At 40.4% G+C, this 18,413-nt stretch overlaps 1 protein-coding gene across 1 annotated transcript; it reads right to left on the reverse strand.

Moving 5' to 3' along the window:
* Positions 1-4,659: 4,659 nt before the first annotated feature.
* C2H3orf52 (chromosome 2 C3orf52 homolog) lies at positions 4,660-14,187 on the reverse strand. The gene is made up of 6 exons (XM_064644105.1): positions 13,736-14,187; positions 10,804-10,927; positions 9,266-9,399; positions 8,369-8,439; positions 6,781-6,974; positions 4,660-5,939 (listed from the first exon to the last, which is right to left on the reverse strand). Coding segments are annotated over exons 1-6 (690 nt in total). The 5' UTR covers positions 13,901-14,187; the 3' UTR covers positions 4,660-5,937.
* Positions 14,188-18,413: the final 4,226 nt, after the last annotated feature.

The raw sequence follows: 18,413 nt of genomic DNA on the forward strand, positions 1-18,413 counted from the left end.
GCTACCTCTGCTTTGTAAATAGTTCATTTTAGCAGAGGGTTAGTGAAGTTGCCTCAAGCCCCTGATGACCAGCGATCACCAGGAGCCCTATGTACCGCAGAACAAAGCACTGCCATTTAGCAGCCTAACTGGGTTGTTTTAGGGGTTTTTTAATAAAGATGACATCAGTAAAACAAAAGTTGGTGTCCAGCAGACAAGTGGGTGTTTAGCAGAAAATTTTGAAGAAGGTGGGCAAGATGACAGAAAATGGTGTGATTAAATGAGTTCATCATTTGTACATGTAAGTGTGGGATGGATTGTGGGGGAAAAGAAGGGGGTGGAACTGTAATGGGGAACCTGCCAAGTAGCTGTCAAGTTTTGAGAGTTTTTGGTGTCCTGAGTAAAAGCTCTAGAGCATGGTTCAAAGACAGGAGCATTGTTAGTGCAGTAGGAGAGATGCCCCTTCTGAGGTTACACTTGGCCTGTGAATAATGAAGGTCTTCACTCTTGCTCCTCCTGCACCATTGGCATGCGGGAGAAATCACTCCACCTCTCCACTTTGATCTCCCCACTGAGAAGAGAAGGTTGATGATAACAGCCTTTTAAAACATGAAGACTGGGAGGATTCTGGAAAATGTGGCTATGAGCAAGTCTTGGTTAGAGACTTGTATGTTTGACAGACAAGAGGTGCTCCAGACTTCACTCAGTGGACTGGGAGCCAGTAACTCATGAAAATCAAGAGCCTTTTCTCATTTCATAGGCACATTAAGAGAAACACTGCTGTCCTCCCAATTCTTTGCAATCATAACTAGGTGAGAGAGCCATGCACTTGCAGACAGGTAGGAAATTCCTTTTCTTAGGCAAGTTTACCCTGACCGCTTTGGTCCTTAAAATTTCTGGAATTTCTAAATCTCCAAATGTTATAAAGCCCCAAATCAAAACTCAGGATTTACTTTTGGTGAAGTGTCCTCAAGGTCAGGAGATCTTTCACACAGAAATTCAAGCAGACAATACAGACAATACGATTTACATAAACTTGGAAAATCCAAGACAAATTCTGTAGGAATTTTGTTCTAAGAATTCTTTCCCACTTCTAGGTTTGAAAAATAGAATCTAACATTTTTGGGTTTTTAACCCATGAAGCAGAGACCACTGTTACACTCACAGAGTGTGAAAGGTAGCTATAAATGTCATCATGAACCCAGCAGCACTCACTTTAAAACACTACCACTACTGAGGACAATCACTATAAAGCCTGTACTTACCCACTGGCTTCATTAGCCAGTGGGTTCAAATCAAGAACACCAGAGCAAACAAATTTTTAACTTCTGGCTCCAAGTACTTAATCACTTCACATTGTCCCTTTAGATTTGATGAGTCATCCTGCTAGCTCTTTAGATGCACAATCACCCACGACCCATTAGCAAACACCTTCAAGAGGCAAAAGGAGGGACAAGTCTAAACAGAGTTGGGAAAGCATTTGCCCACACAGTCTTACCTCATCAGCTAATGGCTCTTACAGAAATTACAGCAGACAGGAGTTAGAGAATATTCTAAGTAGGAAGGGACTCTTTTTTCTCCTCCTTCTATCTTCACAGAGAGCATTAGATGAGGACTGCCAGGGAAGGGATTAGCCATCGCTCCATCTCCAGTGTGGCCAGGGCCCCTTCCAGGACAGCATGTCTCCTGCACAGACACACACAACACGCACACTTGGGGTCTTAGACCCTACAGTCTCTCTGCCAACTGGCTGTGACTCCTCTATCCCTCCCTTTATTCCTCTGTTTTCTTATGCACTTTACTTTGCAAATCACCCTGAACCCTCCCTTTAGTTCCTCCTCTAAACACCCCATGTTAAATCCTGTGCAAATCCCAAGTGCACTCCCTTCACACACATTGTATCAATGTCCCACATAATTCTCCCTCCACTCCAGTCAGCTCCCATTCATTGGTTGAGTGGATATCACCTTAGGCTCACCGGGATGATCTCCCTTATGGAACAGCCCTGGGGGGAGCTGGGGCAGGGCTGCTGGCTGCAATTGTGCTGCTGTGCTCCCTCATGTGGTGATGAGCTTTCACCATGCAAGCCACTGCTGGCAGTGGTGGTACCTCAGGACAAGAGTCAGGCCTTTGCCCTCCACCCACACCAGGTGTCCATGTGTTGTTGGGAGCTCCAGGTGTGCCACCATAGGCTGTGTAGTAGGGAAATGACTGTGGATTTACAAACCCTTCTTGGTACTGTGTATATTGGTCAATAGCACTGCGTGAGTGTATAGGCTATACTAGGCTCGTTCAGCTTCTTCAGGGTATAATCGTGTTGAACTTCACTCTTTCTCTCTTTCCTGCTTCCACCCTCAGGAACATGCTGCCAAAAGAGATTCTATGAATTCCAGTGAACTGTGGTACTCGACTCTCAGCCACAATGTAAAACATGAAGCCTCCGAGATTGATGGCAATAATCAGACAGAATACGCACTTGTCAAAGTGCCCAAGGCGAAGAAAACTATCACCAGCCCTGAAGAATATAGTGAATATGATGATGTCCTGGTAACTTAGAAGGCACTCTTTTACTTCAGTGTATGCAGCCGTGATAACCATCTTACCCCTGCTGTCAGGTCTTCAAACAAACAACTCTCTCTCTCTCTCTCTCTCTCTCTCTCTCTCTCTCTCTCGGCACCAAGCTTACATATTAGGATACATCTACCAGTCATTTCCTGTGAGACAAACCTGTCCATGAAAAGGTGATCAGAGAAAGAAACATGGACAGGGTACAGGACTTGACAACTAAACCAGGAGGAATCAGTAGCAACTGCTATCATAAAGACAACGTTCCTCTATAGAAAATGAGGAGCTTCAATGTTAGAAGCAACTGAGGCTGCACATTTTTCTGGACTTTTATAATACTTTTTAAGAGTGTGTTAAAGAACTACTGATACAAATCTCAAAAATGCAATAATAACAGGGTTATTTTGTTTGTTTGGGGGATCTTTTATGTTTTAAATGAGAGCATAAACCTTGTATTAGATGCACTTACACTTTTCCAAAGTTTTTCTGTCCTGCTTGATTAGTACTATTATACAATGCACAACTTTTATAAATAACTCATTTCTCAAATTCCCCCCTTCCCCTTTTAATGTACTACTTGTCTAAGAGTGAAGTCTTAATGAAGTTGGAATTAAATAAAAAAACCCAGTAAACTGCATGCAAAACAAATATTACACCCACTCAGAAGAGTGTGAGTACTGATGCTGCCCAGGTGACAACTACCTCTCAGTAGTGGAAGCCCAGGTGTTGTTTCCATGACACAACTCTTGCAGCTCACTCCTGCTGGAGTCTCAGGTTTGGCTTTCTGCAATGCTGGACTATAACCTCCTCAGAGCCCATCACCCCTCTTCAAGCAGTATTTCTGGACATGCGCAAAGGACTGAAACTGGTTATTCAACTGTTTACCAGAGCTCACAAAGTGATTATGTGCCTGTTTTCTTGCTTGAGCATGTTTTTTTGCTCCCTCCATTTTTGTAACAATGCAATTTGGAAGAAAATCTTGCACAGTTTTCCCGAATTTAAGTCTTCCTTTGTCTGTGATGGCTGGCTGCAGCCCTGACTTTGTGGTGTGGTGCCTTTGCCACTCCCACCTTTTCGGTGCCGGGGGCAGTCCCACGGGTCAATGGTTGCACGTAGCATGGAAGGACACAGACTGCCTGCAGGTACCACTGCTGTGACAGGCAGCTGAACCTGCCCAAAACTGGTACTGGCTGCTGTGACTGCACAGATGACTACCTGCTATGGGGTTTTAAAGGGCTGGTTGCACACTCCATAAGATGCTTTTTAACAGTGTCTCAGTTGCCTCAGTCATTAAAGTATTACCCACATTCCTTCTATTGAAATTCACATTAAGCATCCACACAAAATATCTAACTTGATGAAATAATGTGTTTTCATACTGCTGTGTCCCTAATGAACTGAATCATAATTAATACAATCTGACTGGATGTAAACTGTAGAGTTGGATATTTTCTGTTTAATATCACGTCTTACTACAACTCCACCTCCTTCTTTCCTTGGGGTTAAGGTACTGGGGCAGAGGAGGATGGCTGGCTAAAAAATGAATGCTTGTCTCCTTTTTTACCTCTCAACTCTTAATGTTCATAGGGGTATCACCATAAAGAAGTCTAATCATTACATTATTTTTCAGTTCTTAGAATTGAGATGAAGTGTTCAAGGATATGTTCAGGCGTCTTAGTAGGAGCAGTAAGTTTAAGCAGCATCTCAACAGTAACTTATTTCTTTGCTGCTGGTACTTTCATAGCCTGCTGCTTTTGGGACAAACCATACAGGCCATGAAGTTTATCCTTCCCCAGTGTAAGAATCAAGAGGAATACCTCTTCTAGCTCTATGCTGCATAGAAAATTGCAGCAAGAGAAATTATGGTTTTACAGCCAATGCTACATTTTACAACTCAAGATGGGATCAGAATTACCCACAAATAGGAGAGTTATGTGAACTACTAATTTGGTCCAGAATATTTCCCAAGTTCAGATAAAACTAACCTAAGAACAACTGTGGGTTTGAGTGTACAGCTCTGTCAGACAGAAGCTTCATACAGCTCTCAGCATTTAGAATTCCAGAGGTTATTTTCCAGTTCAAACACCTGAAAGAATGGAGCTTGAAAACAATCACTTTAAGACTAAAAATAATTTAATGCACAATAACATTGACAGATTACTCCTTAAATAAACTAGTAATATTAGAAAACACAATTTACCATAAGGTATTTCTTAAAATACAAAATGTTTCTTAAAATAAATGTGTCTGTCTATCCAACAGGCTATAAATAAACGACAAGAAGGTATACTTCACTAACATGGTAGTGAATACATTCCATTCTGCATAAAGTTAATGCTTCATTTTCAGGTCATAGTCAGGTACTGTTTATAACTCTCATGCCATGCTGATCTACATGGTCTGCTTCAGCATCTTCCTCTTGGCATTGATCCATCTCATCTGATCTTTCATCAACAAGAACAACTATTTGCTGCCTTATTAAGGCAAATGTCTTGCATCTGTTCATTTTTATCCCCAGTGCTGGGACAGGGACTACAGCTAAGGGAGTGGACTAGTTTGTCTTCAGATTTACAAATGTGGGTGAAATATCTGTCTACTCACTAATAGCAGTTAATAGTAGTTAATTATTAAAGCACACAGCTAATTTGACCCTTGATAGATTCCTGTGACATTCAGATGTGTTAGTGAACAAGACATGTTTCTTCACAATGTTTCTTCCTTCTTTTCTACTTCACACAGAAGAAGAGAAAAATAGAGCAGATATCACCTTATCCAGGAAGACTCTAGGATGAATAAGGAGAGTTAAAGCTTTCTTGAGAATCTAGTGCAAAGGTCTTTGATGTAATTAAAGAATACATATATATATATAATATACATATATATATATATATATATATGTTTTCAGGCTGTTTTACAAGAAAGGAGCAATGGGAAAACATGGCATATGAAGCTAGGAGAGAAAAAAGTAACGGTATGGGTGAAAGTGAGCATTAAAGGTGAAGCCGTGCAGATAATTTTGGATGAACTAAGAGAAGAAGAAAGCCATGTGCAAGACCACTTTTAAAGCTTGCACAGAGCATTCAGATTTAAACAAAAGGCAAGACAAAGTAGAGCTTTCAAAGTCAACAGAACATGCATCAGAGAAGATATATGATTTTCACAAGAGCAAAATGGATTATTGAGGTATCAGGACAATTAAGAAGGAGGTAGTGGTGGTGTAGGAGTGCAACACTGTTATAAATATGCCACATATTCCATTTACAATATTGCATCACAGGCAGTATTTAGAAGTGTTTCTACCTAATGAATAGCTCCCTGCCCTGGGATTACTAACAGATAGGAGATCTCATCTCTTCTCGGTGGTGATGAAGACGAGGAACTTTTCCATCATTTCTCTGAAAGTTAAAACAGTACAATATTAAAATTAAAATGAAACTTTAATATGAGTTAATCATGATATACACTGCATGCTGAAGCTTTGGCCTAGAATTATTCTGAAAGCACATAAGTTTGGCTTAGCAAACTGGGGGTGGGGGAAGAAGCTCCGTGCATTGTTTTCATTATAACTGCAAAGCCCATGGGACTTTTATACTGGCATTTCTATCAAGACAAATATAAATTTGTTGGAATCGCTGGCTAGTCACTGGTAGTCATCGGAATCACTGCTTAGAAAACCCAGGAGAATGAATATTTGGTGATTTTAAAAGGTATCTCTGTGCATAATAAATTTTCAAAAAAACCCAAACTTCCAAAAGACAAAAATCAGGAGTCTTTTTCACCCTTGATTGTGAAAAAGAAAATTGAGAAATTGAATCTCAAATTACCTATCCTGTTTTACTTGGATTAAAATTTGATTTGTAAACATTCAGAAATCAATATACAATAAGGATAAATATTTTTCATTTTTTGTCTCCCCGCTATGGTACACACACATATGAGGAGAATTTCTTTGTATAGAAAAAATGTAAGAATAGATTTAAGGAGTTTGGTTGGAGTCCATAGCTGATCAGTCTCATCACTATTCCCTTTCTCATCAGAGCACCTGACATTGAATCCTCGGTAAAAAGTTATGCATAGCAGGACTTTCTCAAAACTATTTTACAGTGTTCTTAATGTTGTTGTGCAAAATATATTTCCTAACAAATATCAACACTTTTTTAGAATTATTTCCCTTCTTTACCATAAAATGCTTCTGCTCTTTGTAAAGAAACAGTTTCTATAATATACAGCACTTACATGTGAGAGAAGTTCGGTCAAGCTTTAACTTGTCACATTCAGATGTCTCAGGATTAAAAGTATCATCTTCATCATAAATATTTTGACGTAAAATGTTCCTTATAAAATCTGGGTTCATAATGTTTTCCATAAATCCTTCTGTTGTTGGTGGTACAGAAAACACTAGCTGATAAATTACAGTGGAGCTTTCATTACTGAAAAACAAAGTCAGGTATGAATGCCTTCAAGCTCCCCCTGGATGTTTTATTTTTTTGAGAAGACTGTCTTTACATATCAATGTTGACATGTTTTTTTTTTTTTTAGAATGTTTTCTAAAGAAAAGCATTATAAAAGAAAACTGTCAACAAAGCTTCCAGTTTCCTCCTCCGACCTCCTCCCTTCTCAGAAGAGCTCTTGAAACTGGATATGTACTTGAAGCCAGCCAGGGACATGTTTTCAAATGCACAAAGGGCAGTTGGACATGTGTCCTAATCGGGTGTGGTTTTCAGCACCCCTGCTTCGCAAGTACACACTGATAAGAGATGTTGCAATAGCATGTACATAGCTTAGCTAGGAACCTGCAGAAAGGTCTGCTCTCCTGCCAGCAGTACCTGGGACCACCCAGCTGTGCTCCTAACTCAGCTCTGGAGTGGATTACACAAACCAGTGAATGGGAGACCACCTCTGGAGATTTTGTTCTACATCCACTGTCTACAATTCGACAGTTACATTTTGTGCTCACAGAACTTAAACATTACAAAAAGTAGTTGAATGTGAGAAAATAAAAGGAAACAAAGAGAGAGGCAGCAAGAGAGAGACACACAAAGAGGCAGAGAGGGAGAGATCAGCTGATCAATATATATGCAGAACTAGACCTTTGTACTTGATGGTCTAAATCATAATTTTTAGGCATAGAGGAAATAAGGCTTAGAAGCTACAGTTCACCATGGAACAGAGCTGGCACGCCCAAGGCTGGCAGTGCAAGGGAGCATATTCCCTCAAGTGAGAAAAGTGACCTCAGGACTGCCCCTTGCCACATCCCAGGGTAGTTCTTTCTCTGTCCTTGCTCTCTCAAGGGCCTTGGGACTTTGTGAATCTACTTTCCTTGATTTTCTCCCATCTTTCTAATTTCTTTTGTAATTGAGCTTTTCAGAACTCCTCGGGGAAGCTCTCTGACTGTCTTCCCTTGCCTCTATGCTATTTCTCCATGACAGGAGGCATGTATATTCCTGTTGCCTTTACCTCTTTTGGAAACAAAACAGTTCTCTCCTCCCCATGACCCCTGTTTTATTTATTTAAGACTATTTAAGCCACTTCATTTTTAAGTGTCTCTATCAATTAATTTTTCCTTTAATGAATATCCTTGAATATGTTTATTAAGGGCTGCAATTAGAACCAAAAATAACAGAGATGAATACTTTACAGCAACAAAATGCTACTGTCATATACTATTAGCAGCATTTTCCATTTACACCAGAGAAGCCTTTGACCAGTTTTGCCTACCTATAAACCTAACCTTCCCCTGAACAACCTATATATACACATGCTTATGTGTTTATTTCATCAAAAGCCTATAATTTTCAGATAATTTTGGTGACAAATTGCTTACCTGAAAGAAATCACTTGAGCTGACCTAAAGTAACGTCCTAAAGCTGGAGATGAACTGTAGACCTCTGTTAGCTGGGATAGAAAAAAAAAAAAAAGAAAAAAAGCAAAACATATTTCTTCTATTCAATCTCTCTTTTCTGCACAAAAGAAAGCACAGCAATTCATTCCTAGAAGGTATCTTATGGGCATAAACACAGCTACTGAAGGTCAAATTTCAGCAAATATCTGCCCTGGAAGAGGTACACGGTCCTGTTAAATTCGACAGAAAAGTTAATTGCACATTTGAGTGATTGCTATATAACCTTAACACAATAGAAGCATTCAGGGTGATGTAAAAGTGTATGCTCATGTTGCCATGTGCAATTCACATCGTTAGGTTTGTGATTTAATTAGTGCCAAAAAGCTGTTCTAACTTTTAAATGGTAGAGGGAAGGGTTTCTCTACTGATACTCCCTTTCCACAATGTCTAAATGAGCACTGTCATGCCTGCTGAGCTTATTTCAGCTGTAACTCAGAGCCATGATGGCTTGATGGAAATTGCAGCTATAAACCCAGGCTGTCATTGTGTACTCATGAAAGAATGCAGCAGCACACAGGATTTTGAGTGCCTATTGGCTTTAGATGACTTCCACCAGCCCCTCCTAAATTATTCAATGATTCTGTGAAAAAGGCAAAGACTGTGTCCTAACCATTAGTCAAATTTGGTGGAAAAAAATCAGATGCTCTTTTTGTGCTTAAAAGCAGACAACACTTTTTTTCTAGATCAGGACTTTAAGAAGTACAACTCAATTTTTTTGTGGACTTGCTACACAGAGAAACAGAAACTTCTTGAAAGGAAAAACACTGAAACTATGTTGTAAGCAGAATCAACTTTGCCAAGAACCACATCAAGACATACCCTCTTAGTAATGTCCTCAGAGAAAAAGTGTGGGAGACCACACATTAACTCCAATGTTCCCGAAAAATTGTGAAAATTTCCACTGTTTAGTAGTGCATCAGGATCCCAATAGTCATCCTCATCTGTGTAAACATCTAATAATAAAAGGAGATAGAAAGAAAAGGAAAAAGTTCCAGTTAGCTGAAGTATTGAAAAAAAACCTTCTTGGTTTGCTCCATGCTGGCTTTCTCACAAATTTCCTAGGTAAAGACTGGCTGGGAGTGACAGAAAGAAAGTGCAAGTGTTAGACACCAGGTCAGTTATTATTGGGTCAGAACCACCTTGTGGGAGTGTGTGTGTGTGTGTGTGTGTGGAGGGGGAACGGACGGCTCGAACCTCACGGAGTTGGGGTGGTGTCGTGTCCCTCATAGCAGGCCCCTGGAGCCCACAGGGGGAAGCTCTGGAGGAACTGTCAGTCACAACCAGCCCAGGAAAACTATAACACCCCAGAGCTCCTGCAGCCCCTCACCCAACTCAGATTGGCGGGGACAGTGAGAACACTGCCCCTCACCATGATCTGGAACCCCCAGAGTGGCTGGTGGGTCAGAGACCCTGCCTAGGGGGTTGTCCATGAGGTCCAGAGCAGATAAAACCAAGGGCATGTGTTTGCCTCATGTTGCAGCCCTGCCACTGGACTTGTGACAGCTGGTCTTCTACAAGGCTGCAGTGGTAGCTATATGATCTGTCTCTCCCTCTTTCTCCTCTCTTCTTGATCCCTCTGCTTCTCTTTCTCTGCTCCTTTCTTGATGCTTAGGGTGTTTTGGAGCTGGAGTGATTGTATTTTGATTTAAGTGTTGTTGATTTACTGGATTTTGACTTAAGTGTTGTGGATTAATAATATATGCTGAGTCAGTATTGTGGTGAAACATTTTTGTCTAGCTTGTGTGGTGTCCTTTTGAACTTTGGCCAAGTTCCCTTATTTGCTCCCCTAAATAAATAAAGAAATTCCTTGGGAACAAGCCCGTAGCTTATTCTCTTGACGCCATCTCGAGATATTAATGAACCCCTCCATCTATATATTAAAGCAAAATTCCTAGCCAAATCTGTGAGCCAGCAGCTCCCTGGGCTTGGAGTCTTACAGCAAGTCACCTGAAGAGAAGTGACAGCACGTGGAGGTCAAACACCCACCCCTATTACGAAAAGTCAGCTACTCTGGGAGCCTGAGTGACAATGACACCACTTGGGGGGATCTAAGCGATCCATGGCACTTGTTGCAACATGACAAACATAATTTCCATCCTCATCCCTGTATCTCTTATAACATTTTCTCACTTAGCTACAAACTGGAATTGCCACCTGATCAGGATACAAGTTGCTTGCTGCGTGCTAAGACAAAACCACTCACATCCACTACTCAACATACCAGCCTCTGCACTCAGTATCCCAGTCCCTTCAGCAGTTTAATGAAGGAGTTTAAAGGATGCTACTCTTGCATTTGTGTTATATTAGACTGTACATATTGTACACTGTATTACTGTAACCAAGAGTGAGATACTTACTAGAATAAAGAATTAGACTGATGAGAATGACGAGGAAGATTACTAGAAATATTGCAGTTATAACCATCCATAGTTTACACTTCCAGAAAACTACACTCCTGCAGGACTTCCAATGATCTCTCTCCTAGGTATAAAAGGGAAGGACATATTGATTAATGAAATAAGGCAAGAAAAAAATATTGAAGTGAGTCTCTACTGTCACATTTAGAAACAAAAACCCCACATAGATGGGAAAGCCACATTGGTAAGCAAATGCCCTACACCAGGGGTTCCCACCCTTGACTGCTGCTGCAGGTGGGAATGTGGACCTGCAGAAGGCAAAGGACTTTCACAGTCAGGTGATTACTTGAAAGAAAAACGTTTAATTCCCATTTGTGCAGAATTTCCAACTGAGTTGCCCTGAAAGTCAAAGTACTACAAAGGTGCATTCTTGGCTCCCTCTTTATTTTTAACTACAGGAATTTGAGTTGCATGTTCCACAAGCTGTCCTTTTAATGTTTGTCATCTCTCCCAACCAAAGGGGTGTTTATAGAGGTATTTCCAAAATCATTCACCTTTGCAATGTTGGTGATGTCAATCTGCATAGCTACTGGGTGCCAGCATCAAAGCAAAGGGGCTGCTATTCAATCCACAATAATATAACTGAGACCTTTATAGCTGACTGCCTTTTTCTGCAGAAGATGGGAAACTTGAAGGTTATTGAATATATTTAACAGAGTTTAATGGGAATCTCACCTATTCTAGGAGAGCACAAGAAAACTGTCTCCAAAGCGATTGTACACATATACATTCATATGGGAGAGAAAGGACAGTACTTGCCTGATGTTTAATTTTTAATACTATTTAAGACCATAGAAAAAATCTTTTAATTAGTTAACTTAGTGGTATGAATATTATAAAACAAACAAACAAAACCCCCAAAGCAACCAAACAATTAAAACCTCACTTAGGTGACATAGCAAAACAAAAAACTTCAACTGCTTTGTTCCACAGCCAGAAGACTGAAGGAAGGGCTTGAATTCATAAGTAGACCATGCTGCCTTTTTATTCCTTCTCCTTCCCCCTCTCCATCCATCATAAACCCAGTAGTAAACTCCACATCCTTTTTGACATTAGTACAAGTAAGGAAAAGGTTGTCTGGGACACAAGTGCAGATTGGTGGGAGACACTAATCCAGGCTACTGTCCTTTACTTTTTTAACTTTCTAAGAATCCAACATAACAGAAAGGCTTTCACTGAATTTTACTGAATCCACCAGCTGGCTAAAAGTTTTTGTGAGGGTGGCAAGGGGTCAGGGAGAGAAAACAAACACTTACAGAAAGATCTTACAAGAGTCATTTCTCCAGGAGCAGGGGCAGAAAAAGGGAAACACTCTCTGCAGACATCTCTGCACACAGAACTTTGCTTTGGTGGAGAACAAAGAGCAGAAACTGAATATGGTTTGACTTACAGCATACTTTCAGGTGTTATTATGTTTACCTATAAATTTTTTAATTTAATTTTTAAATGTGTTAGAAGACTGAAGCTTCAATTTAATACTTAACACTAGCATATCATTTTGTATTTAAAAAATTTTTAAAAGCCAGTAACTACTGCCTAGAGTGCAACTTTGAAATCAGACATAGTAGTATTGGTTGAGACAGACAGCTGTCAAGTCCAGGTTTCGATTGAGCTGCCACATATTTAGATTACCACAAAATGTAATTCTTAGAAAACCTTCAGCTCCACAACTAGTCCAAGAGCATCTGGACATTGTCCATAGGCATCACAAGACTGCTGGGGGGAAGCAACAGCAGCAGAGAAAAATCTCTCCCTGATGGGTAGGGCAGCTCTGATTAACCTACCACCTAAGCAGAAAGCAAAGCATGATAATTTTCCAGCAGTCGCTATAGGAAAGGAAGCCAATTGCCAGAATCAGCAGAAACAGAGCTTGAATGAAAACTCAGTTCTGGGAAGGGGAAGGATAAACTTAAGGGTAAAGTTTTGCAATATAGCCAAGCAGATCTAGCTCACCCCTGCCTCTCTTCCACCCTCTCCCGTTCCTCTTTGCACCTCCCTCAAATTTGTCTCACCCTGCAGCAAGCTGATTCAGCTTACCAGACCAGAGGAGAAGTAGCTGACCCCTGATATAGTAGAATAAATGGGGGTTTTGCCCAGCCAGTGGAATGGATCAGCACACAGAGATGATCAGTGGGGCTTGCACAAGGAAGCAGTTGCAGTTACTCCACTAGGAGCAGGAAGGGAGGGGTGGTGTGACTAATACAGACAGCTCTCGGGGGGCTCAGCCATGCCTAGAGAAAAGTGGGAAACATCTTTGCTCTGTCACAAATATTCCTTGAGTGAGTAATGTAAATCATTGTACAACAGTCACCCGTGAACATATATTATACCCCTGCCAGCATTAGTCTGCTCCATAGCTTTAAGCTAAGTACTGGAAGCTACCTTTCTCAGGACTCATAGTTGGTCTTGACTGAGGCTTTGGAGCATTCTATTAATACAAATTCATAATGGTTAGTAACTCTGAATTACTCAAAGATAAAAAGAAAGAGAATCCTGCATGCTCTGTTGGAGGACATTCTTGTTTTGGCAGCACTGTTTTCTGGTTAATTTGTACTGAAGGGAAGCCTGTGTTTAAAACCGATTTCAACTTTTCTGCTTTCTGATTTTGAGCCCAATCCCACTGATGGCACATGAAAATAGAAAGCAAAACTCATAGTATCAGTTGCAACTTTAGTTCCCAAGTTAAAACTTAAAATGCCACTCCAATATCAGAACATCTCACGGATAAGAAGAAAAAAAGTATGTTTTCAGCTCCTTTCCCTCTCCCTTGAACAATCAATTGAATCACCCCAGCAAGATGTTTCTGCAAAGTGTCATTTCTCTTTTTTTTCCCCCCAACAGCAAAGATCTAATGAGCAAGTAAAATTCTTACCTTTCTCGTTGGAGCATTTAGAGGCTTGTCGTGATCAGCCTCGCTTTCCTCCACATTTTCTTTTAATTCAATAATCTCATGCTCCTGAGCAGAGCTTTGCCTTTTTATTTCTTCTGTCTCTGTGCGAGGACCTCTGACTCTAAAGCAAGCACAGAGGCAACTCATTTCCTTCTGGTTTCAGGTCAGTAATAGCTCTGATACGAGGCTGGAGACACTAACAGGGAGAGTTGGGATAGTTTCCACAGAAGTGATCTCAAAACACTGATTATTAAGGGGAATTCCTTGGAAGAGCAAATGACGTCGGCTGCACTAGCTACATAGAAACAGGAGGTGGAGGAAGTATCAATTTGCCCAGCCGTGAGAACTACAGCTCTCTGCCGTGCAATACTAGGTTTTCCAGTTTGCCTGCCTTCCTGTACCAGCCCTTGACAAGCAAGTGACTAAACCTTCAGCAACGTTATCATTCGCTGAGGCAACTTTGAAAGGAACCAGAATGCTTTCCCTGCTGCTGTCAGCCAAAGCAATAAATTACTATTAATGTTTTCCATGCAGCTAAACAGATGTGGTTCTGAGCAGCACAAACTGAGTAAAGGATCATATAGATTGTGGTCTGCTTAGGCTGTGACTCTAGCAACGCTTGTAATTTTAGTCTCCCTGTATAGACAATAAAGAAATGAATGCTACTGATCTTTGGGCTGTGAATTGTCCTTTCCCTAAAATCACATCTGGTGTTAAAGAACCATTTCTGTCTATTAACATACTATCCAACTAAACCTGAGAAGCTGCTTTCAGGTAAAACAAGAAAAACCGCAAAACCACAAAGTACAGATCTGAGGAGAAGAGGAAGATGACCTTCAATTTCAACCTATGATCTACAGGGCATGTTTTTATGAAGCAGTCATGTTGATCTGGTTTGCATTAACTTCCCACGTGAACACTCTTGTGCACTTAAAGTCACTCACCGCTGCTTTCTGCAGCCAGGGCTGATTCCTCTCCCAACCTCCCCACTATCCGTCATCCTACCTCCTCTTATTTCTCCTGTTCTGACTCCACCCTCATGTTTCTCCTTCCTCCCCACAGAGCATCTCTCTCCCCTCTGGATCTAAAGGGCTGGGCAGATAGCTGTTTACTGCATTCTTGCTTACTCTTTTGTTCCAGCACAGGGAGGATCATGCATTAAGAGCCAAACAAAGCCTCTCTCAGCAACTCCCTTCTCTGCTGCCTGGGTATTCACTCAGAGCACTGCTACTTCTTTTTCCTACCAAAATCCTGGAACGCTGTCTCTCCCCATCCTGCCACTTTGATTTTTTTCTTTGTGCAACTCATCTGGCTACTGATGCCCAGGGTTCAGATTCCTGATGTGTCACAGCCACCCAGGTAAAGGCCCAACTCCACAAAATTGAGCACATGTCTTATGTTTATTCAGCAAGTAAAAAGAAATACAAATTGTATAACCCCACCTTTGGTTCTGAGAATCCTGAGGACTGAGGATGAAGCTGAGTAGTCATCAAGATTATAACATGTGTCTGGATCCACAAGATTTTACCTGGGACAGCTTCACTAGAAAAGCCTTTATGAGCTGTTTCTCAGTACTCTGGCTGGAGACCAGCTTCATTTATTTAATTTCCAATCACAGTAAAAGACATTACCTTCCTACAGAATTGTCTGAAACCAAAAAGGTTTTTCTAAGTCAAATGAGTTAATGATTATAGATCTCACCATGCACAGGCCAAAGTCCTTATTTTCTTTATATCTGTGAAGGAGCTCCCTAAAGTCTTGAGTTTCTTTCATCTGGGGCAATCTAACTTCCACACTTGGTGCCCTTCTTGCATGTGAAGTACTGGCCCTTCTGACATGTGTTGCTGAGAAATTCTTAAATAAAATGAGAAGTCGAGAACTGACCTGAACTTTCTGGGCTAAGCTTTTATCTAAAACAGAACAGCAGGAAAACTTTTCTTCTCTAGCCAAGACATCTCTGGTTTCAATATAAGGAAAAGAAACTTGTGCCTTTAAATGTGCACTTTAGTAATAGGGTTATGCTAGGCTCAGCTTTACAAAAAGAAGAAACTCCAAGGTACACATGTAGTCTGATTGCACCTGGGGATTAGGGTTTCAGAGGCACAAACAAATAAAACATATCCACTTGCAGTTTTAGCATGTGTTTATTGAAAAGGAAGATCTGAATGACTGACTAGCCATTAAAGATAGTAACCTAAAATACAGGCTTTGAGTATAGCTTATGCTGTAAGTTCGGCAGAAGCCAAGGTAAGGTGCCCAACACTAAAGTGAGAAAGGAAGGAAAAGCAATATCAGTGTTAGAAAGAAGTATCTCAGTGCATGCAGATTACAGTGGTAGCTCATTCCAGCATTTTCCCCACATGCTGCCAAGGTGGGTCTAAAACTAAAGATCACGTGTTTATGTGCTGCAGAGTAAGTGTGCTCTGTGGACAGCAATGACAGGCATTCAAATTGTCAACTTAATTTTTTTTTTTAAATACATTAAAGGTGAAAGCTAAACATTTCAAACATTGAGCACAATTTAAAGACCATCTGCATGGTCTTAAAGCCATCTAAATAAATATTTTATTAAGCTAAACACCAGTATTCTTAAGTCTCATAAGCAGTTTTGGAAATCTTAAATCAGCTAGATTTGGGATGATCCGCTCATCAGGAGATTGTAATTATCAAAACTAGAGTTACTGACAGGGTGAAAGGAATGTGGCTGCCATTTCCTTTTCTACTTTGGATGCAAGGATGCATCCAATCACATAAATCTATTTTCCTTTCATGTCCCTTTCAACAAAGTGTGGCCACATGGGCACAGGCCAGAAAGATACACAAAACAAAACTCCTGAACCTGAAACTCTGCTTGCTATGGACCAAGGAAATCAGGAAAAACAGTGAACCCATGCTTAAAATTCACAATGCATGCCATAGACAGAACTGGGGAAATACACCTGTAACAAACTAAAAACATTAAACCCTTCAGTTATGTTGAAATTGTAAAGAGAATGTAAGAAAAAGCATTAGAGTTTTTTAGTTTAATTAATTACGAGTGATTAATTCTTTCCATTTACCTAGACGTCATCCTCTTCCAGTTCTTTAAGAGAAATATCTTGCATCCTAACGTTTGTGAGCAATATATCTTATATTTTTAAGAAAACACAGTAGAGAACCTAAAAGTTACAGCCCAGAAAGTAATAGTCGGGCAGAGGGAGCATAACTGGAGGATGAATTAATCTAAGCTTTGTACACTATACACTATTTGTATTTTTGAGAAATATGAAATAATCATTTATGTTTAGAATTCTGTAACATCACTAAAGCAATATACATGAATTGAATATATATGGAATGTGGCTATGCATATGCAGATATATGTATGTGGAAACATTTAGATATATAGAGATAACAAGAGACATGGAAGAAGAGAAGACTTGCACAAGAGAGTTTTGGCTGGATTTTTGTTACAGGTTCTAATCCATTTTGTTTTGTTATTAAGGCAGTGCTGTTTCTGGTAATGGGGATAAAGAAGATGAATCCATAAGGAACCTGAAGTTGCTCTGGATCTGAACAGTTACTTCTAGGTGAACCACAAATTATAGTTTCTTCATTAAGAAAGTGTATTCTTTCACAAAGAAACAGTCAATGGCATTTTCCTGTTATGCCATCAGGTAGACTACAGGAGGAAGTGCCTTTCATATGGAGACGATGTGCATTTTCTCCTTGGCTGATCAGTTTGTGTTCTGATGGATCCAGTCGTAGAGTGCTGTCACCTTAGTGTACACACCAGGACGATTGCGCCGAGCACATCCTTCACCCCAGCTCACAATGCCAGCAAGATACCATCTATTTCCCTTTCCTGTGCAGGCCAAGGGACCTCCAGAATCTCCCTAAAATGAAGGGAGTCCGGCCATTAGTATACACACACACAAAGCACTGTAACAAAAGTTAGGTTATTTAAGAACAGTAAATACCTACCTTTCTGTTTCTCAAATTAAAACTTAATACTAGAGTCTAAATTCTCGATAGAATGTACCCAGCTAGACACCAAATTTTTTCAATTATCTTAACTTGTGGAGGTAGCACATAAAGCCATATAAATCACTGGCAAGAAGTAGTTTGTGAAAGTACCCCTTGCTAATTCCCACTACGGGATTCATAAAACAACTCAACACAGCCAACATGGGGAGAGATGATGACAGGGACAGAAATGGGGAATTCTACTACCATTTGACCATAAACTGTTCACAGGTTGAAGGCAGAATTCTCATGGTGTGTGTTAAACAGGAACAGAAAGATACCACACACCCTCAATTAAAAACAAACAAACAACGCCCCAAACAAACAACAACAACAAAACCCAACAAACTAAACCAAACCTCAAGACAAACCAGGCACAATTAAGGATTATCATTACTTTCATAGTCAAGACTGTGTCTACATTTGTAGATGGAAAGGAAGGAATAAAGACTAAGGAACACACACATAACAACCCAGTCCTCAAATGGAACATGCAGCTCTGCACAGCAATGTAGGAAAATAAAAAATTTGGTTCAGTTCACAGGATCTAAATGCATTCAGGCTCATCAACGCTTTTGTGCCCTTCATTGTTTTAACCTTGTATGTCTTCCGTGAACTGGTCTGTTCACAGAACTCTGAGCAGCTACAGTGCAGC

Source organism: Pseudopipra pipra, chromosome 2 (assembly GCF_036250125.1).
Source record: "Pseudopipra pipra isolate bDixPip1 chromosome 2, bDixPip1.hap1, whole genome shotgun sequence".
NCBI classification, from domain to species: Eukaryota; Metazoa; Chordata; class Aves; order Passeriformes; family Pipridae; genus Pseudopipra; species Pseudopipra pipra.